This window comes from Rhamphochromis longiceps, linkage group LG17 (genome assembly GCF_057381845.1).
Source record: "Rhamphochromis longiceps isolate RC_006_pf linkage group LG17, R_longiceps_female_GT1.1, whole genome shotgun sequence".
In the NCBI taxonomy this organism is placed as follows: domain Eukaryota; kingdom Metazoa; phylum Chordata; class Actinopteri; order Cichliformes; family Cichlidae; genus Rhamphochromis; species Rhamphochromis longiceps.
In genome coordinates, this window is record NC_140573.1 from 11,115,845 (window position 1) to 11,142,344 (window position 26,500).

At 38.9% G+C, this 26,500-nt stretch overlaps 2 protein-coding genes and 2 long non-coding RNA genes across 16 annotated transcripts in view; 1 reads left to right on the plus strand and 3 right to left on the minus strand.

Moving 5' to 3' along the window:
• Positions 1–51: 51 nt before the first annotated feature.
• On the minus strand, positions 52–4,776 carry LOC146649335 (uncharacterized). Of its 2 annotated transcripts, XR_014908186.1 has the most exons (4): positions 4,671–4,776; positions 2,473–2,517; positions 1,724–2,211; positions 52–802 (listed from the first exon to the last, which is right to left on the minus strand). It is a non-coding gene; the product is annotated as an uncharacterized LOC146649335 (long non-coding RNA). The 2 variants fall into 2 exon arrangements; XR_014908185.1 differs by having other exon boundaries at positions 52–2,211.
• A 2,898-nt stretch (positions 4,777–7,674) lies between these two features.
• LOC146649336 (BLOC-2 complex member HPS3-like) lies at positions 7,675–16,159 on the minus strand. 10 transcript variants are annotated; one of them, XM_085386064.1, is made up of 11 exons: positions 16,034–16,106; positions 15,745–15,803; positions 14,942–15,013; positions 13,773–13,866; positions 12,140–12,213; positions 11,070–11,282; positions 9,561–9,630; positions 9,254–9,342; positions 8,921–9,035; positions 8,443–8,596; positions 7,675–8,362 (listed from the first exon to the last, which is right to left on the minus strand). In XM_085386064.1, exons 3-11 carry the CDS (start codon positions 14,954–14,956, stop codon positions 8,254–8,256), a joined length of 933 nt encoding a protein of 310 aa, XP_085242190.1. In that variant the 5' UTR covers positions 14,957–15,013; positions 15,745–15,803; positions 16,034–16,106; the 3' UTR covers positions 7,675–8,253. The 10 variants fall into 10 exon arrangements, with proteins under 10 accessions (XP_085242190.1, XP_085242192.1, XP_085242191.1 ...); XM_085386066.1 differs by lacking the exon at positions 14,942–15,013 and adding an exon at positions 14,187–14,258 and having other exon boundaries at positions 16,034–16,088; XM_085386065.1 differs by lacking the exon at positions 14,942–15,013 and adding an exon at positions 14,187–14,258 and having other exon boundaries at positions 15,745–16,158.
• A 55-nt stretch (positions 16,160–16,214) lies between these two features.
• Positions 16,215–18,025, minus strand: LOC146649337 (uncharacterized). The gene is made up of 3 exons (XR_014908098.1): positions 17,805–18,025; positions 17,386–17,448; positions 16,215–16,390 (listed from the first exon to the last, which is right to left on the minus strand). It is a non-coding gene; the product is annotated as an uncharacterized LOC146649337 (long non-coding RNA).
• Positions 18,026–18,178: 153 nt separating this feature from the next.
• bcar3 (BCAR3 adaptor protein, NSP family member) overlaps positions 18,179–26,500 on the plus strand; it is an 80,146-nt gene continuing 71,824 nt past the window's right edge. For 2 of the 3 annotated variants that reach the window (XM_085386053.1, XM_085386056.1), the window contains exon 1: positions 18,179–18,518. The gene's annotated coding sequence lies outside the window, so the exon portion shown is untranslated. Of the gene's footprint in view, positions 18,519–23,544; positions 23,738–26,500 lie in introns of those variants that run through there. The other variant, XM_085386054.1, reaches the window with a different exon arrangement.

Here is a 26,500-nt window from a genome sequence, read left to right on the forward strand (position 1 = left end):
TATTTCATATATTAGTCAGTTGATTGTTACTGTAGGGCAGCTCTAGGACAATCCCTGATGTGATGTAGCTTGCTTTTATCCAGCAGATACGACATCTCATGAGGAGGTTCGAACCCTGTACCCTGACCTTCCCACTGACGCACAAAGTCTGCACATCCAGAAGCAGGCCCTTCTAGGTGAACAACAGCACAACAGTTTCTATTTCTTTTAATATTAGAAGTCAGTTATTCATTAATGAATACAAATGGTGACTGAAGTTATTTAGACAGGACATTAAACAATAAACTTCCAATAAATTATGAACAATGTGTGACTGAATGTGTTCAGTGAAAGACTTTGAAAATATCGCAGCATAAAACCAGTGTAAAAGTACTCAGACCACTTTTGGGGGGATTTATTTGATGATGCAACCAGAAAATGTGCAGGTTGTGAGTTTAACATTTTCAACACTGGAGAAGAAGTACATGTACACAGACTAGCTAATGACAAACATTTTTTTTAACCTTTATTTAAACAGGTTTTTCATTTTTCTGAGCTTATCTGGTATCTAGTTTCGGTGGCAGAAGCATAAGCAGAGAAGACCCAGACCTTACTCTCCCGAGCCAGCTCCTCCATTATTTGGGGGACACTGAGGCATTCTCTGCTGAGTGCTGTGATCTCCCCAACATGTCCTGGGTGTGTCCTGTCTGTCCTGGTGGGACATGCCTGGAACATCTCACCCAGGAGGCGCTCAAGAGGCACCCTTGTCAGATGCCTGAACCTCCTCAACTGGCTCGTTTAGATGTAGAGGAGTAGCAGTTAACTCGGAATGAGACAGACAGCACCTACTGCTGGGGTGGGCCTACAGGAGGGAGAGCTCATGTCGTCTCTTCAGGACACATCACTGGACCCCAAGAAGCTCTCCCCTGAGCTCCCTTTGGCTGCTGGGGTCGGCATACGTTCAACTTTAAAATCACTCTTGGTTCTTGGCTAGCTTTGTGTTAGCATCCTTTGTGTACTGATGCTTGCAAGAAGCTAAAGTTGCTTTGGCAGAATTTTCTTTCTCATATATGCACACATAAGGAGAGAGATGTTTTATAAGCTTTAGTCATCACCGTGCACTTTTCCTGATTCACACAAAATACAGCAATCTGGCACCTTCCCACAGGGTCTTGCACGAGTATTAAACATGTTCGTTTGTGCTTTGGACTGTCACCAGATTTCTTCTAGAAGTTTCTTGCCAGTCAGCAACTATCTTGGCAACACCACTTGAGTTTGTGTGTTGCATGCTAACATCATTATCATATGTGTAATAATACTAAAGCTTCATCTTATGCACACACAAAAAACAAATATGGCTCCTTCGTGCAGGGTTTTCTGGTATGTTCATTTATGCTTCCCAATTTAAAAAAAAGAAAAAAAAAGAAAAAGCAAACTTCTTGCTTCTCAGCCACTGCGGCCACATCCTCACTGTTTTTTAGACAGTTATATAAACATACTGTGAGTGAGTCATAAGCTTAAATACAATAGTTGAAGGAACAAAAACTTAATGTTTAAAAATACCAGTCAAATCTGATTAAAGTAAATAAATAATAAGTATACAATGTAGTTTTAAGACTTATCTCAATGTTTCGTAACATTAATGTTCTATGAACTCGTGAGTCCAGAAATCTGAATGTCATGAAAAGTATTTATTATTCGTGTATTATTATTTTACAATACAAGGTTGTTTTTCTCCTGATACTTCATGCAAACCACATTTCTCCAGGCCGGTCCTAATCAGCTTACTCAGTATCACTAGATCCAATGCTGCTCCTCCAGCACAGCACACAAAAGTAGGAGAGACCGGAGATGCCATGGCTTAGTTAGGAGACTGTTTGCTTCAAGGCCACTAGAAAGTGCTGCCATAAAACTACAATAAATGAATTGACCTTTTGACCTGCTCACACTCTTTTATGCAAAACCCTGCTGATGTTACACACACACACACACATAAAGAGATTCTAGGTCTGACCAACCGTCTCCGCCGTGGGCAAAAAGATGACAGTCAATAAAATTCTAAAATTTTATTTATAAACACAATGAATAATAGTTAAAAGTCCAGTGTCCCATTTAGGTACAAAGTAAAAACACACAGTCCAAGGCCAGAGCCAGCTATGCCACAAAGCCAGTTGCACTCCACACGTTGTTCACTTCAACAGGGGTAGCAATTGTCCTCTGAGACCCACCACCCTGTAAGTAGAAAGCCAGTGATCACTCCATCCTCTGCAACTCAGCTGCCTTCAGGCTACAGCATATAATAGGCCCTAGCCTGCACAGAGCGACAAAATAAGACAATTCACTATATAATTCACAGCCCATCCATCCCAAACATATCAGATCATTAGCGGTTTTGTCACATTACATACCTGCACTGAGAGACAAAATAAGACTAATGACGCTAAATTTAATTACGGGTCATGGACAGCCTTCATAAATGCTCATATTACTCACCCGCACTGAATTCCAGCACAGGTTCATCTGGGTCCTGACTATTTCCTGCAAAATAACACAAACGTCATCAGAACATTAAGTCAGAGAAACAACATTTGGAGCTTTTGTACATGATAAATTATACTGCAGTAGTAAAACAAAGTCAAGCAGCAGTACATTTATTAAAATCACCTTCAGCTGTAATATTTAAACTGATTTAGTGTCAATTTAGATTATGTTTAGATTAAAATGAAACTAGTACCCTTGTAATGTCTTTTTAAATTAGAGGTAAATATTTGTATATTTTTTTACATAATATAATTATATTTACTGGATTTTCTCTCTATTGTAGTTTAGTATGATAGTTATTACTTGTTTTTTATTGACTTGTCTTGTTTTTACAATGATTTGCTTTGACTGCAGCCTTTAAAGAAAAGACTATCTGTTCAGTAACTATCCATCAGACTGGGTCCATGTTACCAGCCAAATGGGTAATAATTAAAGTAAGTTTTGAATTACGTATATTTGGGTGTTTAGGTGACATTTTTGCAAAAAAAATTATATAATTAGGTTTAAAAAAACTAAACATGTATGTATTTAAAAACAATAAGTGTGTTTGAATTACTACAGAAACAGGTTGTAGCTCACTGTACTGTTTTGGAGCACAACTTTGGTGCTTTTGCCTCATTTTTAAATCAGTGATCCCAGTAGCACAGTCTAAGCAGAGACCTCAGTGCTTGGCAAACAATCAATAGAATCAATATAATTATTAAAAAGAAACAAAATAAATGCCAACCATATAAAAAACATAAACTTAAAGAAAAAACTAAACTTGATTTTATGTCTTTAGGCTATTGTTAACAGCAAGCATGAGGTTAGTGCATATGTATTATTATTGGAAAGATTACTGCAAAGAAAAAAAAAGTTGAACCAGGAGGGGGCGATATTGCTCTTCTTACAATGAGTTACATGCAGGCTATTACTTACCGTGTCACTCACATTTATTTCACAAATTAGCTGAACCCACTTAATTCGATTTAATTGTATTTATGCAGAGCTGAATCACAACAACATTCTCCTCGAGGTGGTATAGATTGTAAGGTAGAAAGTCTACAATTAAAAAGAAAAAACCTCAATACAGTGGGAAGGAACAACTCACTTTTAACAGGAAGCACCCTCTGGCAGAACCACGGTCAGGGAGCAAACTATCAAACTACGAGGTCTTTAAAATAAGATGATTATTCAAGACCTCATGTGTGATGGGAAGGATTCTGAATTTGATGCTGGACCCACAAATCATAAAAGAGAAACACTAACTCACACACACCAGAAAGTGCCAAGAATTATAATTATATGTAATTTAGTTTTGCGTTCCTTTATAATGCTTTCAACTATACAAATAAGACACTTGGGGGCGCCTGAGCCTTGTAGACACAACAAATATTGAACAAACCTCATGCGCCCTGTTGTTGACAAAACGATAAAAATGAATGTGTATTTCTGTCTTATTTAGGTCATTTTTGTAGTTACAGAAAATCATTTGAATTCATTTTTCCTTAAATTATTTTAACCCTTATTTGATGCTATTGAAATTGGTCTGTTGCCTCAGGGCAACAACGGCAATAAGGGTTCCACAGTGTCACAGTTTTCTGCATATAGTCGATTAATAAATGTTGAGAAAACAACTAATCGATTCAAATTTTTTATTTGAACAAGTATCAAATTGATTTTCACAGAAGCGTTCAATGGAACAAATACATAAATGGTAAGCTGACTGCTTTTTATATAGGGTTTTTGTATTTTGCTCGTGCATTAAAAAGCGCTTTATACAACATGCCTCATTCACCTATTCACCCAAACATTATTACAAGCACCTTTTCTACAATTAAGCTAAACATGCATAAAATGTTAGCAGTGGAGATTTGGCACCTGAAAGGACCCCCTTTGATCCACTAGTTTGAGTCTATTTACATTTAAATACTGATACTTCAATTTTGCCTTGGTTTGAGCTCCATAAAGCAGGCAAACCAGAATTAATCACAGAAGGCAAAAACACTGAAACTACGTTTTAAGCTGGGAGCCAAACAAACCAAAGGTAACCGTGTTTTGAAAAGAGCTATGAAGAGAAACAGACAGACTACTGTAATTTCTCAATAAAATGTCGCTTATTATCGCTCACTCTCAAGAACAAAAACGTGAGTAATTTTCCAGTAGCTCACCATATTTGGGATCTTCTAACATCCACACTTCATGTTTAAACGGTGGTGCGGAGGCGGTGTACCGTCGCAGGACGGATGTAGCATTCAGCGCGGTGTGCCTTTTTTTCAGTTGCTAAGCAACAGATTTATCCCGCCCCTTTCGTTATGACGAGCCGGGCCAGTCCTTTGACTGGTGACGTTACAATGAAACCGACCTTATATATAGACCTGGCTGTTCAGTTGAAACGCATTCATACAGCGGGACAGCAGCGCTTTAAACGTTCAAACACGGAGTTTAACACAAAACAACATTTTAGACATAAAAAACAAAAAAGTGAAATGGCAAGCTCAAACAACACAATGACAAATGATGAAACAGTTCAGACCAATCGGGATAATTCTACAGTACATCCTTTGGTATCCCTCTTGAATAACTTGTTCAGTAGTTTTTCGAACAAGCAGTGGGAAGAGCTTACCTCAGGCTATCCGGATTGCTTCACCGCTAAGCGGCTTGCAGGTTTTGTAGAGGACGTAATGGACCTGTGTGAACAGTCAGGAGCAGTATCACCACTGAGGTCTTCCCAGAACTCCCCTGTACATCAAAACTGTTCTGTCCACACCACCACTGGCAAAACGTTTTTGTCACCTGTGAAATTTTTGGACGATTCTGCTGAGCAGGAGTTTGATACAGCACAGAATATAGATGCTAACAGCCAAGAAACAGCTAACACAGAAGAACGCTGTCAAAATGCTGACCAACACAGTGCTGCAAAAGCAGAAAACAATCCAATTCCAGATCCCCAGCAGCAGAAATCCTGTGTTGAACATGAAGCCAGCATCCCACCGTTAACAAACATAAGTCAAACGGAGTCATATAAAAAGATACAGAATCACAGATCTTCTGTAGACTGTGAGCCACCTGAAAACACCTTGTTAGAGACATTAATTCAGGCTGTGCTTTCAAAGCTTGGTAAACTTTTAAAGTGCCCTCATTCTCACCAAAAACGTTTGTTGGATCTACTCTTGGACAAATTCAAGTGGATGGATTTGCATTTAGACCGAAAAGTGCAGAATTATTTTGACTGCATTGCTAATGCCATTTTCACTGATATTTGTGACAAATTACATAAATTGTCACTAATATCATTGGGGAGGAGTGGGGAGGAGGATTCAATGAATTTAATGGGACAACCAATATTTAATATCATAACTACTTCAGTATTCCAAGAACACCTGTTGGCAGTAACAATTATCGATAGACTGGAATCATATGAAAAGAAAGAAAGATGCAGACTTTCAGTGGAAATCTTTGTGGAAGGACTGATTTCCCGGGTTGCAAAAAAATCAGGCACAGTCTTCATCATTGAAGATGCTGAAGCTATCTCCAACCGGCTTACCATGAAAATCTGGAGTGAAATCAGGGCAGAATACGACAAAATCCCCCCAGAGAAGATCAAGAAACTCAGCGAGAGGGTTTTCAAATCCCTCTGTAAAAGATGGAAGCATGCAGCGGTTATTGTGACATTCTGGCAATTAAACGTCCAAGATCTTGATGAAGATATTGTTAAAACTTTCAAAAGAAAGATATTCCCAGAACCAAGTTGGATATCTAAGTGCTTCTCATCGGTGCGTGCATTTTTTGGGAGGTTTAAGGGAGGAAACAAAATTTCCCCTTTATAGTGACATCGTGATATCAACAGCAAGATATTTTCTAAAACTCACTGGACACTTTAAATTAGCTAGTTTTACATTTAGATCAGATCAAGTCATTTTTGAAATCCCCAGGAATGGTCGCGGCAGATGGCCACCCCGCCCTGAGCCTGGTTCTGTCGAAGGTTTCTTCCTCTTAAAAGGGAGTTTTTCCTTCCCACTGTCGCCTCGTGCTTGCTCAGAGGGGTTTGTTCTTTTGGGGTTTTCTTTTTAATACTGTAAGTTGTTACCTTACAGTGTGAAGCACCTTGAAAACACCATTGTTTCCTTTGGTGCTATACAGATTGAAGTGACTTGCACTGACAACATAACTAAGCTGGGACTTTAATTTAACATCAATAAAATTATAAAAATATTACATCTTGATTTCTGCTTGTTTTCATTGTCTGTGACTTAATGAATACAAATGTGTAATTTAACAGATTTTTTCTTTATGTTAGTCTGACCGGTGATTCCATGTTGGCCTTAGGTGTTGGCGCGGATACGCTGCAGCCCCTGAGCCATTAATGGCCCAGCACACTACAGTAAAAACAAAACAACAGCCATCTCTCCAACTAGGAAAGGAAAATAATAAACGGCCTCCTTGGAGGCAACCTGACTCAAAACAGTTGCAGTCCAACTCAGACCGACTGCAATCACTCTCAGGCAGATTGATGAAGATCTGCAAATAACTGTTGTCTAATTTATAAACGCAGACAGATTCCCAACACGTCTGTTTACAATAGAGGACTGTACTTACATGGTTGCAAACTGGTTGTTGTCTTGCTTATATGAAAACATTGCTTTGGAGCAATGAAACTCAAACACATTCATTTTTAAAATGCCTCAAAATGAAATTTTCAAATATTTGGCTTTATGCTTTGAAAGTGCCGTTGTGAGTGGGAGTGTGAAATCCTTACTTGATGTGTTCCCTTTGCCTTTACTGTTTTCAGTTTTATTTGTCATATGCAAGTTAGCACAGGGTCAACATTGCAATGAAATGTGTTTGACGAGCAGCAGTCACTCAGCAGCATGGTACAGTAGAAATATAATAAAATATAATAAAATAAAAAATAGAAAAATAGTAAAGAGCAAAATATTAGAGAGACGTGGTAAAAGAGAAAAGATGACTAAATATATATGTATCTATAAATATAAATATATGTACACTAGTGATTAAATAAGAAAATCTTGAAAAGAAATATGACGGGAGGCCAAATGGGATGTTGCACAGGAATGAGCAGCAGAAAATTACAGTATTACTCAGACTTTTAATAGTCATATTGTCAGTTTTGGCCGACGGTCATGGGTCACTTCCACTAAAATAGCACGAGACTGGAGTAAAATGTACTTTATTAATGAGAACACATGGTGATACAGCAAAGAATCCAACCCTTCTGAAAAGCAAATGGCTTCCTGTTATACTCTACCTGATTCAGGTGAGCATCTGGAATAGACCAAGTCTGGGGGTCAGCAAACCAAAGGAAAACAAAACCCTCCCCATAAGAAAACCACTACAATATAACCAACACATCATAGACATATGAAGATTTGGAACAAGTCCTATAAATAATTCCATAACATATAAACTTCAGTCTCTTCTATATACATTAAAACAGCGGTCCCCAACCTTTTTTGCGCCACGGACCGGTTTATGCCCGACAATATTTTCACGGACCGGCCTTTAAGGTGTCACAGATAAATACAACAAAATAAAACTAGTACCGGTACCGGAAAAAAAGAAGATTTATTCATAACACACGTGAAAGACCCAGGAAAACAGAGTTAACGATAAAAACGATAACAAAATAACGATAAAAAAACGATAAAAACTCTGAAAACCATACATTTCACACCCGAGCCTCATCTCTCGACCAAACGACGGTCCGTGGCCCGGCGGTTGGGGGCCGCTGCATTAAAACACCTTAACCACACAGTTAGGTTTCAGCCCTCGCTGACTCAGAACAAAGTGAAGCTGCATCTCATCCATGCTGCATCCTTGGAAGAACTCTGGAGAAAAGTGCCTGCAGGACCGGAGGGAGTTCAGTCAAACCACAGCTGGGAGAAGTATTCTTAAGGAACAAACTCAGAAGTGCAGACACACCTGAAAAGAACGTAAGAAAGTGCATACTGCCTTCCTTCTTCCAGCCCGGTTTTTTCAATGCTAACTGGGATGTCGCAGTCTTTAGCTCGATCGCCAAGTAACTCCTGGTGTCTCGGAACAACCAGAAAGTCAGCCTGGTCTTCCAGATATTCTGCTGTGCATGCAGAAAGATCACAGATTGCATATCACAGGTCACTCCTACATTTGATAAAATGTCTCATGCTCTGCTTCATGTGGACAATGTAAAAGTATGAGCTTGAATGCATTTTTTATGTTGTTTTCTTAGTATTAAATCTGTAGAATAAAACCAAAAAGAATGTTTGAGAACTCTGTAAAAATGTCTAATTGTCAGCTTTAGTAATGTAATTCATATTCATAAAGGTCTCTGTACTCATCCCTTTCTAGTTAAAAAGAAAAAAAATCACCCTAAAGCCATAACTTAAAACACATTATAGAGCATTTACATGTGTGCCGTTACCGTTATTTGTGTCCAGTGGTTCCTCCAGGATTTGGGGTTCAGAGGTTTCATCCAGTTTTAATATCAAGACTTCCAGCTCTCCTTGCACAGCCACATATGTGTCGCACAGTGCCACCTAGCGGTCAAAATATTTAGGAAAAAAACAAAAACGAGGAAAAATGCTTAAGTTAGAAATTTCCCAGTACGACAGAAATTGTTCTCTTTCTCTCATTATGTAAATGCAAGCTATCCACTCAGAAAAGGCTTACATTTTTAAATATAAATAGGTGCAGTGAACATGGTTGATATAACAGTTTGACACAGTCACAGATAAAAATAAGTGAAGAAAAGCACCTGCTTAGGTGTGATTTTTGGAAGGTGCAGGATGACGGAGCGTTCAAAATCCAGGACGGAAAGATTCTGGCTGGAACTTGAAGACTGAGCTGTTGGTAGAAAACAGGCCTATTGAACAGAAGCTTTTTAGTCCTAATTCACATCTAATGTAAACTCTTTGCCATATGAAATAAAATACACACGGCTCATTGTAAGACATCCTTCTCTGATCAATGATCAGATGATGATTTATAGATAGTTGTGATACAAAATGAGTGTTTGACTGAAAATATCTTAATAAATTAATAAATGTGTGTTTTTTAGTTACCTTGACTCTGACCGCAGCGCTGCCGAGTGTTTGGCCAGCTGCTCTGAAGACTCTGATTCTCCTGAGTTTCCTCCCAAAGAAACAAACATTATTCCAGTGTAACATAGTGTGTAGGTTATCAGTGAGTCTGCTCATTTTCGATGAAAGACGTTACCACAACATTTGATCTTTTTACAGCCATGTGATGGCCAAACCCGTGGCCACACTCTAAAAGTCGGTAACTTTTGTATTTTCATTCTTCATTTTGAACATAGTAATACATTTTAGTTTCCAATAACTTTATTGATTGGTTTGGATACATTTGTTCTATTTGTAAGCGCGCACATTTAGTTTACTTATGTATTCATACTACTTCATTTCTTTGCTTTCTGACTAACCTTTGTCCTTTTATTTCTTACCTGCTATCATCCCTGGGAGTTGCCGGACAAAAGATGGTAGCCAGGGGTTGAAACCATTAAATACAAGGGAAGATAATTGGACCACACCACTACTTCCTGCTGAAGGGGGGAATGTGTGTTTTCTTTACTTTAAAAACAAAGTATTTGTATTTAATTAAATATTTGAGTTTAGGGTTTAATGGGGTTTTTGGTTTCTTCTTTGGTGTTTAGTTTACTAACAAACTAGATTGTACTGCATCGTTTGTGATTTATGATTGTGTTTGTTTGTTACCCCTCATGTGTCACAATGGTTTGATCAGCCATTATATATACCCTTGTATGTCATTTCATGTTTAGGTCAATTATGTATGTTTGGGCAGTCATTTGGTTTGTTAAGGTTGCAGTCTTTGCCTGGGTTCAGTTTTGTTCCTTTGACCTCTTTTATGAGCTCAACATTTATTGCTTTTGTAAATATAATTTTTTGGGGTTAAATAAATGAAAACTATATTTTTCTAATAATTCCTGGGACTCCTCCTGTTTTTCAACTCGGTCCATCACAAGCCAGCTATTAAAATAAATGGTGTTAAGCTGCCACCTTAACAAAACCTTGTAAACGTACTCATCATATTTGGAAAATACTTTAAAATCTTCTAAAAAAAGAGTGCAAGTTATCAACAGTATGTGCGGAAAAAAAATCTTTATGTCCAAGACGTCATATTATATTGAAGAGATATTATTTAAAGCAGGGATGTTAAACATAAGGCGTGGGGGCCTGAATTGGCCCATTAAAGACTCCCATCTGGCACACAAAGCACCATATCACAAATCAGTACCACAAAATGGTGTATTGAATAAATGCAGCATCCATTCTGTCCTGAGTCCAGCATGAGAGGAAGACCAAAGCCCAACGGAGATGCTTAAGAAGCACTGAAATTACTGTGGAAGGCATTGTGGAGCAGCAGACAAAGGTTGAAGCACCTTGAAATCGACCCTTATCACAAAAAAAGTAACAAAAACTTAAATAAACAGTCTTTAACAAATTAAAGACATTATTGAATTGTAAATTTAAATGCAGATAAACTCCATAACGTCAATAAAGCAGGTAAACTTTGATTAAGAATTGAGTTCTTACCAGGTTCTGCTGGTTGTGTTGTCTCAACGTAAAGAGAACCAGAGTGTTCTCAGAGCCAACCAGCAGGTCTCCTCTAACCGGGCAGCAAGACACGGCAATGGGCCGCTCTGACAGAGGGATCTCAATAATCTCCATCTGCACTCCACCCCACACAGATGCTCCACCCAGCAAGTGGCCCAACAAACGAACCCCAACGCGGGCCTTCTCCTCTGCCTGAACAGAGGGCAAATAAGGCATTAACATATTTCCCAGTGTGTAATTAGAAAACAGCAATATACATGACAGCTGCAGACTGCCTTTGGTGGAATATAATTTGCTTATTTCTTCTTGCTCTCAGCATAATTTATCCATAACTATGCACATGTTTAAACGCCCTTTATACCATTTGCTTTGACAGTCTGTCTCTAACATAGGTAAGCTTGGACATATGACCATTGAGACTGATTGAGGGTGCTCGTGACCTCAATTTGAAGGTTTTGTATAGTGTACTGCAATATGAAGATAACAGGATGTACAGTTCAAATGAAGACAGCTAGCTAGAGAGCTAGAACAATCTGACAACAACATCTGACTACCAGTTACAAAAAATTCACAGTTTAAATCTGAGAGATAGTTTTTTCTTACAAAAGCTTATTATATTCCTTAGTTTAATCACATTAAAGCAACATAAGATTTATGTATGGAACCATAATTAAACTAATTCACAATGAGCCGAGTCAAGTTTGCCATTCCAAAGAAACGCATTGGAGATGATCTGCATCCATTAGAGCAGACTGATTGACTGACTGACTGATTATGTGTTAGCATCTATCTGCATTCATAATCTAGATGCTAGTTATTTACAAACCTTTGCTACGCTTTGTGAGACTGACCGCAGTCACTGCTTGGAGACAGGTTGCATACCACCAGAGCGAGGTAATCCTAGTTAAAGGTGGTGTGCATTCAACCTCTGGGTAACCAATTGGTCACTGCAACTACTTGCCATCAACCACTTTTTCCCCTAACCACAAGGAGGTTTCTGTCCTATTTTTACTCTTGGGTGATTTGGACTCGAGATGGTTCTTGTGTACCTGGTAACGCCAGTTGGTGTATGCTCTCAGGTAGGTGGCATTGTTCTTTTCCTCAATGGTCACCAGGTAGTCTCCTAGAAGTGAGTGAGCACAGAGGAGGCAGTGATAAAACCCAAGATTTTTCAGTGTCTAGTGTCTTTGTTTTTGATGCCTTTCCAGTTTACACTGTCATCACTTGAAGCCATTTTGCTCACATATGGGAGACAGACAGCAAAAAAGTGAATGTCAGTACTAGAGATGGCACGATACCACTTTTTTATGTCCGATACCGATATCATAAATTTGGATATCTGCCGATACCGATATGAATCCGATATAGTGTTTTTTAATCAACAAAACTGTTTTTTAAAATATCTTGCTGCATTTTGCAAGTCTGCAAGTTCATACTCAAGTTTAAAACAACAACTACACTAAAGCTATTCTGTTATACCTGTATACAAAAAAAATATTTCATAGTTCAGCAATACTGATCAATCTAATAAACTTAGACCTACACCATTCTCCCTATTCTGGTATTTTAAAGAGTACTTAGCGTAAATATTAAGCAACCTAACTAATAGGGTTCCAACTCCCAGCAACAACAAAAATAAATAAATAAAAAATAGGGAACCACCCCTCACGCTCCACCTCATGATGCTTAATCGACGTAATCAACCTTAATTTGATGCAGTGTGAAAAAAAATGCACAGAAATATTAAATAGATTCAACATCTTTCTTCAACAAAATTGCAGACTGCACAGATGGTACCTTCCCAAAGGAAAAAGTACTATAGCTTACTAGGGTATATATATTAGACTTAATAGTCACTATATACAGTAATTGACTTCTATTCGTTTTACATCAAATTAAAACTTTGGGTGTCAGATAATTATTTATTAAAAGCTAGACATTTTAAATGAGAATAAGAAAGAAAAGTATGTCTTTGTGCCCCCTTTTCCCAGTTAATGCCCTATCGGCCCCCCTGGCTAAACTTTGCTAGATCCGCCCCTGCACAGTTACCAGCGTCAGCTACGTAGAAAAGATCCTGGTGTAGAAAGTAATATTAAATAAATTCTAACAACAGCTTATCAAGCTTAAATGTGCTGCTGTTGTTCAGCCGCTGGTTTCCTCTTTCTGGTGCAAAGTGGGCCAAAAACAAACAAGAAAGACGGACTCGCTACAGAAAAGCCGATCAGCTGATCATTTAAGCAGTTTCACGATTGAAGTAGCAGCCGGAGAGCGAGAGGCAGTCGCTCGTTAAGCTTAACGTGGGAATGCTTTACAAACATTCAGAGATGGACTTACACACTTGCTTTACTTCTCTCGGGGATAACTTTGTCGGAGATGAAATGCCAGGTTGCTAGTGAAGCTCCACATGCTATCCAGACCACCGACAGGTCCCGCATGCCACAGCCGCTCTATCACGTGATGCATACTGCTCCGACGTGCTAACGTTCTGAGGTGAGTTACGGCGTGTTGCAAGTTTTGTGAGGTGCTTTCGTGATATTTAATGGATCGGATTACATTTTTTATTTTTCTCCGATATCCGATCCAGTAATTTAGGTCAGTATCGGACCGATACCGATACGTAATATCGGATCGGTCCATCTCTAGTCACTACAGAGGGCAGAGAAGGACAGGAAATGTCTTTACCTATCTTGCTATGCTGGATGCTCCTCACAGCGCCCATGGTGGAAAAGCGGCAGATGAGGGGGCAGCCCTCCACCTCCACATTGTACGCCTCCACCTGGATTCAGTTCAGCACAACAGTGTCAGGCTACTACAAAGGGTTAGTTACTAAATGCTTAAGTAAGATGAGGAAGACAAAGCATCAATAATAACCTTTGAGCATGATGTAATTCAAGTGGTCTGGAGCGAAATTAACTCGTCCCAGTGGAGTTAACGGGACTGATATGCCCTCAAATACCTTTGCACATCTGGTGGGAGAGGCTTAACACAAAACTGACTATTTTATCTTATTTTGCCTCGCTACCACCAAAGTCATTACTAAAATAAATACATTTTTAAAAAGGTCACAAACTGTAAACATAAGCACATTAAAGCAACCTTGCATCCTCCAGTCGCCACCACAAAAATAGCTCCACCTCCACAGCAGACCAGTCCGGGTTCCTTCTCCACCTGAGCCACAGAGTGGGAAAGCAGTGAAGACGAGAGCATAGGTAATAAAACACGGCTGACATGGGATCAGCGTAGACTTGTAGTCAAGACCGCCTAATCCGAGACCAAGACAAGACCAAGACCAGAGGGTATCGAGACCAAGACAAGACCAAGACCAGAGGGTATCGAGACCAAGACAAGACCAAGACCAAGACCAAGTTGAGACGAGACCAAGACCGAGACCGAGTCGAGACGAGACCAAGACCAAGACCGAGACAAAAAAAGTCTTTAAACTGCAGCCAGATGCTATTCTATATACATATGCAGCAAGGCAGAACAAAGTCGGGCCTGTATCAAGACACAGGGACTAAACCCCAATTCAACCAGACCCAGAACTGATCCAGAATTAAAACAGGACTACAACAGTAACCAAGACAGAACCAGAATCAGAACTAGATGATAGTAGCACTAAAAATCATCATAGACCTGCACTACACTTATTTTTTAATTCTACCAAAGTACAATATTTAGATTGAGAAAAGTTTATATAATTATTTAGCCTCGTTGTGCAAACAAGCCTGCAAAACTTAATAAATATAGAATTTGAAAAGTAACAAATGGTATCTAAAAACAAACACTAGGTACTAGATACATGTTCTGATGAGTTTTGGCAAACAACCATTTGACTAACATGTGTGTCTCACCTGCTCTTGTTCCATCTCTGTTCTGTCCTCATTCTCTCTCTCCCTCTCTGCTCCTCTCTCTCACTCTTTGTGCTGACAATCAAGCCAAACACCAACATCATCAAATATACAGTTGAAACCAGATATTTACATACTCTTCAGATAAAAACACAAACACTTTTTTAATTGTAACATCAAATCAGACTAAATGTTTATTTTTTTAGATTGATAGATATAAAAAACATATTTGTTAACTTTAAGAGTAAAGAGAGAAACTATCTGTATTTCTTAATTGCAAATGGCACCAAATTGTATTCAAATTGAGCCACACTTATGGAGGTCTAATTCTTTTCCTGGTGTTTTGGTTGACATCTCTTGATTTTCCCATGTCAAAGAAACAGGCTCTGTGTTTTGCCTTATATGCATCCACAGCTGTGCCACCAGTTTACTCACATGGACTCTACTAACCTATCAGAAGCTTCTTCAGCTCAGAATGGAATTGTCTGGAGTTTTCTTATTAATTAACAATAAACTTAGTGTATATGTACTCCTAAATTTGATGAAAGTGATTAAAATAGACAGCTCCCTCTTTTTATTCTGACATTTAACTAATTCAAAAGATATTTCAACATGTATTTATCTAAAACAAAAGTTTACTCTAAATTGATGTTTAACAGTAAAAAAAAGTTTTTATGTTTTCTCCATAAAGTGTATGTAAATATCTGGTTTCAACTGTGAATATCCTGCTGTGTATTGAAATTCCTCTTGTTTTGCATAGATATACTGAACAACATCCAAAGTATAATATATAAAATAACATCTACCTGAGTTTTTTCTTTGAAAGAAGCTCCTTATGTCCATTGTTGTGTTCATCAGTACACAACTGAAACCGATTTAGAGAGTTTGTTTAGCCGTGGAGGGAAACAACTGAAAATATGAAATGTAAGCTAAGACTCTAAAAAATCAGCATTGCTGTTCGGCTTTTTATTTATCCATTTGTTGATTCACTCGAAGAGCAAGTAACGCAACCAAGTGATCAGTTTGATATCAATCTTTTGTGATACACCGTCATATTTACATTATTAGTTAAGTACGAATGATTTGCTTTGGTACCTGGTCAAACTTAAGCTCTCCTCTGTCTGCAGCAAATTCGCAGGCAGCAGCTTCTCCCCCCTCGCTCACATGGGTGCTGTGCTCAGTCGCCTAGTGCCTGAGCTCGGATCATACCAAAATTAGGGGGAATTTACGACGGTGTGCTCTGTGCTTCGTGTGTTGTTTTTGGGCTTAAGGAGCGGGAAGAGGGAGGCAGCTGGAGATGGGGAGGGAAGGAAGGGAGGGGCAGGTAACCCCTCCCTGGGGCCAGCTCCCCCGCTGACCCCAGTAGGCACTCCCACACTCCGCGACCCGCCAGGGAAAGGGGGCCCAGGCCCATCCAGACCAGGGCCCAGTGCAGCAGCGCCCCCCGCGACCCTGAAAAGGATAAGCGGTAGCGAATGGATGGATGGACACTTTGTAATTATCACGGATTTATTTTTACATTGGTGACAGAATTATTTTATTATGTATTTATTTTGTAACTTGTCAGATCAGATCAGTTTTATGTTGCCGTTTTAGGTGAATGGAAAGAAAACAGGTGATGTTATATTTTATAGAATCAATAATCAACTTCCAAAGGATGAAAATTAAATAAAAGAAAACATTTAACAGATTTGAACATGACAGCAGATATCCAAAGGGGGGCTACCATCATATCTGCCCTCTAACCTCTGTATCTGTAGATAACCTACAAAGGGGCACCAGATATAGTGAATCAGTGATTGATTACCTCTGTGAAATAGTGACTGTATCTCTAAAGGGACAGCTGAAAATATTTCAGAAGTCTTTTGGCACCATTTTACCTGATAATACATACATTTTTCTATTTCCTCTCTGCCTACTCTTGGGAACTACTCGTGGCACACTATTAACTATTTATTCAAATTTCATCAGTACAAAAGACTCAGAACAAAATAATTTCCACATATTTGGAAAAGCAGTTTTCCAGATGAAATACATAACATACAGTGCAGATTAGCACTGTATACCAATAATGTTTCTATAGCCATTTAAATATATGACTTTCAAAGCTCAACGTTAGTGGAGTAAAGGTAGTGCTACTTTGGAAGGAACCATTTCTTTGTGGCTTTTCATTTTCCTCCACAAGATGGCATCGTCCCTTCTTAAATACGACACGATTATTCCCAGTTGCTGCCCAGTAATACCAGTAGTTAGATATTGTGATAATGCAAAGAGCCGTATGCGTTTTGGGATCAGCCCTTCTTGAGGGATTGTTGCTGATTCGCTTACGTTTCTTGATGAATTGATTTGCTATATTTTGTAACTTAAAAACCGTCAGATTTAGTTTCAAAGTGTAAAGTGAGGTGACAAATACAACAAACAAACAACAACGCAGAACAAAAACTCACGTATAAAGTTAAGTGGTTTTAGGTTTTAGTTCAGTCTTTATTTTGAAAGGAAGACGATTTCGCCTGAAAGTAGCAGACGAAACATGAAAGTTAGGGAGACCAGGTGGAAACGTACATTTAATTAAGTTATTAATTCTATTTTTCTAAAAAATAAAGTCTACAATGTGAACAAGGTATATACAACTTTAGAGTTGGCTAATGACTATTTGTGGGTTGATTTTGTTTCACCTCTTTTGTCCAGGTTTAAACCAATGACTATAGAAAACAGTTTTCTACAGTCATTGGTTTAAACTTAATTTGAAAAGGCGCCCTATTGATTAGCATGTAAATTATCAGGATGTCTAAGCCGGAATGCTAACTAGCTACTGCGTTCGAAAGTTTCGTATTCGTTTAAATATTTTACTTTTAATTTTGCTTACCTTTGCTCTTGAAAATAAATCGCAAATGGTGCTAACTGTACCACCTGCAAGTGACTCAGTAATCAAGTCTGTAACCCAATGGCCATAATTAGATTTAACTTACACTCAAAAACCCGAAAAGTCTCGTGTAACCTAAACGTTTGATAATATTTTAATCGGGGTTTTATTTAGATCATAATTTAAAAGAAATGACGGTGCAGAGAAACAGAAACGCCTCTAGCCTTCACAGCGGATAACACGCACACGGGTTCCTTTTCTGACAGAGCAGGACACCCTTTAAGTCCTGCTCCTCCACCCTCCAAAGACAGTGCTGCCGGAGGGCTTTTCCAGCCAATTAGCACCACCTTGATTTGCATTTGCCCCGCCTGGTCCTGCCACAGCATCAGAAGGTAACTTTAAGGTAGCCAACGAAGCGCCACTTTTACATGCCTTTTAATTGGCACTAGAGAAATAAAACGAAGACGCGTACTGTAGTTCAATTTTTCGTTGTCTGCTGCGGTCCTGACAGATACTCCGGGGTCGGGGCTTTTCTCTGACTGTAGTAACTGAAATGGATGATACCATCTGCCCGCTAAGACTACACAGTCCCAAAACCAGGGTGCTGTAATCAGTACTCTGGCAGTGGGGGTCTCCTATCAGCTTTGCATTACATCCCCAGCAGATGTGCAGGCTGCAGGCAGCAGCCCGTCTGTGTCGCTCTGCAACTCTCTCAAGGTAAGACTGGTGTATGGGCACTTTTACCTTTAGGATTATTTGTTGCAAAAAAGCGAGAGAAATACGGTAAAGCTCCGGAGAGTCTTAACCATTTAAATCCCTTCTAATCGCTGCACTGAACTAGTGTGCATGTTTGAACTGCTAGGAGTTAAGACTTTGTGTGCTTGGAGGTGAAAGTGAAGCAGAACTGTTTCGCACTCACTTCTTTAACTTCTTTTACTGTTTTTCTAAATTGGCTTTTTAATGTAACTATTAAGTTACAATTATTGCAGGACACATTCAAGTTACATGGCATAAAAACTTCCTCACAAATATCCCTCAGACACTGGATGGTTTTGTTTTTTTAATAACATGCTGAGGACATTTTGCTGTATTTAGCAAGAAAGATGAAACTGCAGAACTGCTAAATTCCACACAAGTAATAACTAGCTGTAAATTATCCTGGGTACATATCTGCAGTCATGTTTTATAGGCTAGAAATCTGTTGGCTCAGAGCTCATGAAAGCATTTCAGAGATTCAACCAGGGGTGTAAAATTAAACCCAACACACACCTTTAAGCGTGAAACAACTCTTTATGATATTAATTTAAATCACATATCAATTGTTGTCAGTCAAGCTGTTATAAGTATTGTCTTTGAGGGAAAGAGTGCAGTGTAGGTGATCCTTTACTGGAAATTGTGTACTTTTATGGGCTTAAATTACACTAAGTATTTTCCTCTTTCCCTTGAGGGTTGTAAAGATGCTTGTATTTAAATACTCTAATAAATCAGTGTAAATTTGCATCCCATAAAACGCTGAAATCATCTTGGGAGAAGAGAATGAAAACTTTGAATGAAATGTAACTTTTGGAGGCAAAAATCCAAACCAAATGAAAGTTGCTGGTATTGTGGTGCAGTGTGATAGTAACTTTTCTCTTTGGACCAGGAGGACAGTGAAAGTCTTTCAGCGTTTCGTACAAATAAGATGTTTGCTGTTGTGTGGCTACTTAGCTGCAAGCCTGGCCTTGCTCGATATGCAGGTGTGTGTGATAACTTGATGACGTTGTTAAATTCACATATCCCCTTGGGCAGTGGTTTAGCGTCGGCACACATATACGCGTTCACAAAATCCTGGCAGCTGCCAAGCAGATTTAATTCTGTTTCTTTGAGACGGGACTGTAGAGCAAATGGATAGAAATGCATAGATGATGGTAGGGAGGACAGCTGGAAATGAAAAGGATGCACAAACATGACGTGAGGAGGATGAGGAAAACACAGATGATGAAAGAAAATGAAGAGAGGGGAAGTAGATGGAAAACAAGAAGTTTTTCTAAAAGAAAATAAAGTGAAAGGGGAGAGACTCAAAAGTATTTTTGCAGACTAAGAGGAGAACAAGCAACAAGAAAGCTTTTTTGATTTTGTCCTACTATGGTAACTCATTGACTTCTCCTCATCTGTTATATTTCTTCTGCTTCTATAGTTACTGTAACCTACAGGTAAACATGTTTTGAAGGCGGCTTCAGACTTGTTCTTAAGGCGAGCACCCGACCACAGGGAGAAAATGATATTCCACATCATTCACATATTTATTTTCACACCTCTGAAGAGGTCGGGGAGTTTTTTGACTAACTATAATGTTGCCTGCATTTCAGTGCACAGTTCAAGTTTCAGTGAACACATTCAAAGCGAGTAAATTGGTGTTTATGGTGCTCACATTATAGATGTATGGTTTTTCTACTTGGTTTTTGATGTGCTGCAGACATTTATGCCAGGTAAGCCCTGCAAAGCCCAAGTATTGCAAATGTACCCTGCATTGAGCTGCAGTGATGCAAAGCAATGCTGGCAAGCAGCTGAGATCAGTAATGAAAAGATGCATGCGTGGTGTGTAATTTGAAATGGGGGAATCAGTTCTGTTAGATGGCTGGATCTGCCATCTGTGATAATTTCCAGTTGCAAATGACTGCATGTTTGAGTTTACAATAAATACTGAAAGATGGGAGCTGCCTGGGTCCAACTGTTTGTCTTCCAGTAACGCATTACCATAACTAAGGGTAGGTGTTTTACAAATAGCACACCATATAGAAACAATATAAAAAATAAGGTTTTCTTTTCCTTTTTATAATAGCAAAAGTTTGTTTTAATACCTCATTATTATGATTATGTCTCTTGCTATGTATTGCTTCTATAAGTGGCCCCACCCTTTTTAAAAAAAACTAAAATTCCCCCAGTTGTTTTTGCATTTTTCCAGCTAATAGCATAGTAGCATAAAGAGTATGACATTTGAAAAATGTGCAAAGTGAGCTGAAATTGGTGGATGCATTTCAGCAGACAAACGTGAAGAAACCTTACCTGCCACCTGGAATGTTGGCCTTTTGTTCTATGTGAGGGGAAAGCATCTTCTCTCTGCCCAGTGCCCTTCATTTAAAATAATCAAACACTTTGCTGCGATGCTGAGTAACAGGAGCTGGAATTGCCTTGGTGATGATGCTGATGTTATTTTTGCAGCTTAATTCAATTGGTTGGATTGTGTCAGTCTAATGTGATTGGCAAAATGGATGCCCTTGGAGTATAAAAGGCAGCCAATACAGGCTTTAGACAGTGGCTGGGGGGGAAAGGGAAATTGTCCTCTAATGCTGTCTTGGCTTCTCTGGCCTTTGAATTTGTTGTTTGCCATAGCTGCTTTGGTATTCGGTAAGTATCTATCAAATAGCCTGGCCTCTTTAGATCATACAGCAAGGGAGACTATTTATATGCTATAGTAAAAATGCATGCTGTGACAGCGCCCCAGAGAAATGTGGTCATGGGAAACAGCTGAGGTCAAACCAACAGGAAGTGGAGAGGAGAGGAAGAAGAACTCTCAAGGGACAGAGTGTAGTTTTCTTGATGGTGAACTTGTTGCCTGGTTCTACTGGAAATTCCAGTATGATTCTTTACTGCTCACTTTATTTGTACTCATGTGCTGGTTTCTTCTGAGCTTTTATGTTCTGGCAGCTCTATTGGGAATATGCTAGCAGATCCCATTCTTTGTATATTAAAGAAAAATGTAGAAAAGACATCCCAGAAATTTCTGATGAGACCTTTCTCTTTGCCCAGTTGTTGTCATCTCTATCGAACTGCCTTATGAAGGCAAGAAGGGCATGCAATATATGACTTTTTCCCCAACTTATCCAACTCCCTTAAACCTCCACCACAGTTTTCAGATTTGTTCCTAGATTTTGGGATCATCTGGAAAGACTCTGTTATCTTCCAGCAGCCATGTGGAGCCTTGTAAAATCTTTATGAGATAAACCACTCGCAATATCTGGGAGAAGCCTCAACACTTTAAAATGATATACAGCTGTTCAATAGTCTACGCTACTCAGTTGTTACACGAAGCATCTGGCTGAAAGATGCAGTGAAAAGGTCTTGATATCAGTAGTAGACGGGGTGTGGCCAACACTGGTTCACTAGCATCCTTGTACTGCACAAGCTCAGTTAACCCAGTCATTAAATTTCCAAGACTGGATGGCAAATTTTTATAGTAACCACGTTACGTCGACCTTTCTCGATCTGTTAACAAGCAAAAGTGAAATGGACAGTTTGTGAACCTCACTTAGATCAATTTCTGTTTGTTCTTGCGAGTTGCTTCACATAAAGCATGCTAGAAAAGTAGATTAAAATTGAGAACAAATTTAAAAAGCTTATGCTAGTGATCTCATAATGTGGTTTTAGAAAAAAACCTCTCAACGAGTTTTAAGCCTCTGGATTGTCTGCTAATGTATCATAAACTGGATGACTGGACAGTAGTAATATACCTATAGCTTTTTTGCCCCCACCCCCACGGGCATTTCCCCCCCTCCCCTATCCCCCGCCGCGTCCATGTGCGTGTGCACGTGCGCGAGAACGGACTTTTTGCACGTGCATGTGGGTCCAGGGGTCATATGAGTTCACATGTGTTTAATAGCGTATTATTTAATGAAACCATTATGTGTTTTAATTAAACTCTTTTTAAAGGATTGTATAGGTCTCAGAGTTCTGTTATTTAGACATAGATGATTTAATTGAACTACTTTAGGGGTATTTTAACTAGTTAGGAGCCTTTTGCATTTTCTTCAGTGCTATTTAGGAGCAAATAGTTTTCAAACAGAGGGCCGCAAATAACAGGTATCCCTTTAGAAATAAACAGTGATACTTCTAAAAACCGGGTATTCCCACACAGCATTTAATTTAGCTAGTTTAGGAAGATTTCACTTTTCTAATAGTTTCACAGGCTAGTAGTTTTTAAATAGAGCACCACAAACAACATGTATCCCTTTAGAAATAAACTGTGATACTTCTAAAAGTACATATTCACACTTGCGCTGTATCAACCTCAATGTGGCTTTAATGCAACTAGTCTTATAATTATCTACTAGTCTGCAACAGTTAGACTCGATGATTACACATAGATGATTTAACTACTTTAGAGGCATTTCACTTTTCTAAAAGTTTCACAGGCCAATAGTTTTAAATAGAGCACCGCAAACAACATGTATTCTTTTAGAAATAAACTGTGATACTTCTAAAAACACATATTCACACCTAGGCGCACTCTGTAACAGTTAGACAGAGGGGGTACGGTTAGGCTCCCAACAGTCTGTAAAAAGGGATGAAGCAACAAAAGAGGAGCCCTTATCAAGAGTATCCCAGCCCAAAGGTGTTTCTTCACAAACAGTTAATGGCTTTAATGCAACTAGTCTTATAATTATCTACTAGTCTGCAACAGTTAGACTCGATGATTACACATAGCTAATCAGAGGGGGTGCAGTTAGGTGCCCAACAGTCTACAAAGCAACAAAAGATGCTCCTTATCAAGAGCATCTCAGCCCAAAGATGTTTCTTCACAAACAGTTAATGGCTTTAATGCAACTAGTCTTATCATGTCAGAGGCCAACAGAAACCATGTCCAACAGAGTCTCCAAAGGCCTGCCACCTTTCTTCCTTACATCATGCTCTTTTATCTCTACATCTCAGAGGTCAACTGAAAGTAGCCCCACCTATATAAAAACACCCCATCAGACACACAGTATCTTCCACACTACTTCACAACTGCCGCAAGGTATATCATTTTAACTTTTTATTTTTTCACTTGAACGTGCGTTGGAGCCGACTTTGCTAACCACACAGAGCGTTTCTGGCAGTCGGGCGCTGCTTATACAATAGAGAAAAGCAACAATACAGAGTGTTTCTCTGCTCCAAGAAATCCGAGGGCCTTTCACAAGGTAAGCATGTCTGTTATACCCAGGACATAAATGTCTGTATGTCAGTGCTAATTATTCAAAACCTGTTTTAAAACGTGACACATATGTTGTCCGAAAACATTTCCTCTAAATTTGCAAAGTTACTGATTTAAAAAATATATATTTTCGAATTTTTAGTTCCATGTCAAACATATGATAGACTCTTGAGCATATTCGTATAGCTAAATTCACAATGGTATAACCGTGCTAAATAAAAGAGGCCCAAGCACCAATGCACTCTAATCCACTCCGCTAAACTGTATGTTGATAAGTACATGAAGCGTACCTCTACCTCTACAGCTGAAAACAGTTTGTATCCGCACTCTGAGGGTCTGCTGAATTTTTTTAATACGAACAGCAGATGATGAAATCCTGTTTATTGTAGAAACTGTCCCTAAGCTATCGTTGCTCATACTTACTGAGGTCCCTAGCTACTTCCTTACTATGTCAGTAAACTTTTTTTGAAAAGGAAGCTGTTGTAGATTTAAAGAAACATCTTAATTGAAGCAAAGGCAAAAAAAAAAACTGGAATGAATTTTATGTGACTGTTCATATTAAAGCCAACAACAAGTGAAAATCCCCCCCCCCCTCTCTCTCTCTGTCTCTCTCTCTCTCTCTCTCTCTCTCTCTGTGTCTCTCTCTCTCTCTCTGTGTCTCTCTCTCTCTCTCTCTGTGTGTCTCTCTCTCTCTCTCTCTCTGTCTCTCTCTCTCTCTCTCTCTCTCTCTCTCTCTCTCTCTCTCTCTCTCTCTCTCTCTCTCTCTCTCTCTCTCTCTGTGTCTCTCTCTCTCTCTCTCTCTGTGTCTCTCTCTCTCTCTCTCTCTGTGTCTCTCTGTGTCTCTCTCTGTGTCTCACTCTCTCTCTCTCTCTCTCTCTCTGTCTCTCTCTCTGTGTCTCACTCTCTCTCTCTCTCTCTCTCTCTGTCTCTCTCTCTGTCTCTGTCTCTCTCTCTCTCTCTCTCTCTCTCTGTCTCTCTCTCTCTCTGTCTCTCTCTCTCTCTCTCTCTGTGTGTGAGTGTGAGTGAGTGTGTGCCCTCACAGAAGGAAGGTCACAGCAGGAGCTTTTCTCTAACGCATTACCAATCAGTTTTTCACAAGAAGTGTAGCTCATACAATGGTATAAGTGTATTCTTTGCGATACTTTATAAATATGAAGCTAAAGATTTTGAGTTCGTGCACATTGTGAAGCAAGAATCTAAATATCTGTGTCACAATGATTTCTATAAAAGTGTGTTGTTTATGGGGATAATGCAACAAATCTTTTGTGCGTCCTATTAATGATCAATGGTAATTGAAGAGGAACCCTGACTCAGGACATTTTCATGACAAGTGACAGCGCAGACAACTACTAATGAGAGAACATGTTTTATCATCATAAACACGATCATATGAAGCATCGTTAAAGTGTCACTTCAGTAATGTTGACTCATGCTTTTAATAATGACTTTAAAACACTAAACTCTAATTTCTGTGGTTTATTTTAAGTTTACAGAATATAACATGTGGTAAGACGACGAGTTTTACTTCTCACTGTCCGTGTTATGTGTATCTATTTATCATGTGTGCTACTTTGCTCTGTGGACTGTAAAATGTTTCATTGTGTTCATGAAATAAACCAGACTTTCACCGTCTGCATCTTTTACTGTTTTTCTGCTTTTGTTCACTCCAAGTTTGACAAAACCTACAGATATCCAGAGTTAACCCACTAACAATGTGGAGCAGTCACAGTGTATTTAGCTGCTTTTTCCCTGAACACAACCAACTGAGAGAAACGCCTGTAGGCCTCACTTTGGTCATTTGAACGCTGAAGGAGATTTGTTCCATAGACACATACTAGTGTTTCCTGCACTACTATGTTCTATTTAAATCCAGATTCCTTTTATAGTTTGCAGTGAAATTTGTTAAACCATTGCTTAATGGGACAGAAGTACAAGTCACTCTTTACTAACACATTTGTAGATGAGTTTATTGCTGAACAACACAGCTAGCAGTCTCACACACTCTTTAGGTTTTTCAAGTTATGTGTGTAAGGGTTTAGTCTATCAAACATTACCCTTTTTCCCCAGTATCACAACAGTATGACTCCCAAAGTACGGCTCAGTAAACAACCAATGATTCTAAAGCCAGAACAGAAAGATACAGTTGGAAGATGAATGATTGCGTTTTTATGATGCATTGTAAAACGACCCCCTCTTCTTCTTCTCCGTGTTGTTGTGTGTGTGTGTGTGTGTGTGTGTGTGTGTGTGTGTGTGGGCCTTAGAAGTCAAATAATACATTAGCCATACTTAAAAAAAACATCTGAATTTCATTTAGAACTGAGATTGTAAGTTGTAAGCAGAAATCCACAACCCCCAACAAATGGTTTGTTACACGCAGGTGTGAAGGGCAAGCTTTACTTACACAGCCTCACACACAGTAGATTTTTAAAGTTTTTGGGTACAGGGGTTTAGCCACAGATGCAACATCCACTTTTGATAAAGATCACTCCACCTGTTTATTTCTTAAGAAATTAAGCATCTTTATTAAGCTCTTATTTATAAATGTCTACACAATAATAGACACCGTGTGCTCTGTGACATTATAGTCTTCTACTTCTGCTTCCATCGGTTTGCATTTTAAACTCCCAGCCTTTCAGTTTGTTATGAACGACTTATATTTCTAACATTTTGTGATATAAAAGTGAACCATGCGACTTTTGTTATTTGGCATGACTTAAGACACGAGTTATTTAAACAATTCTAAATGACC

Excerpts from the sequence above, each read along its gene's own strand:
- LOC146649336 (XM_085386061.1), bottom strand. The coding sequence starts at position 14,297 with ATGCTCTCGTCTTCACTGCTTTCCCACTCTGTGGCTCAGGTGGAGAAG. Across the intron at positions 13,867-14,186 it reads TGGCGACTGGAGGATGCAAG|GTGGAGGCGTACAATGTGGA; the intron begins GTTGCTTTAATG and ends AACTGAATCCAG. Across the intron at positions 8,363-8,442 it reads CTTTCTTACGTTCTTTTCAG|GCACTTTTCTCCAGAGTTCT; the intron begins GTGTGTCTGCAC and ends CCGGTCCTGCAG.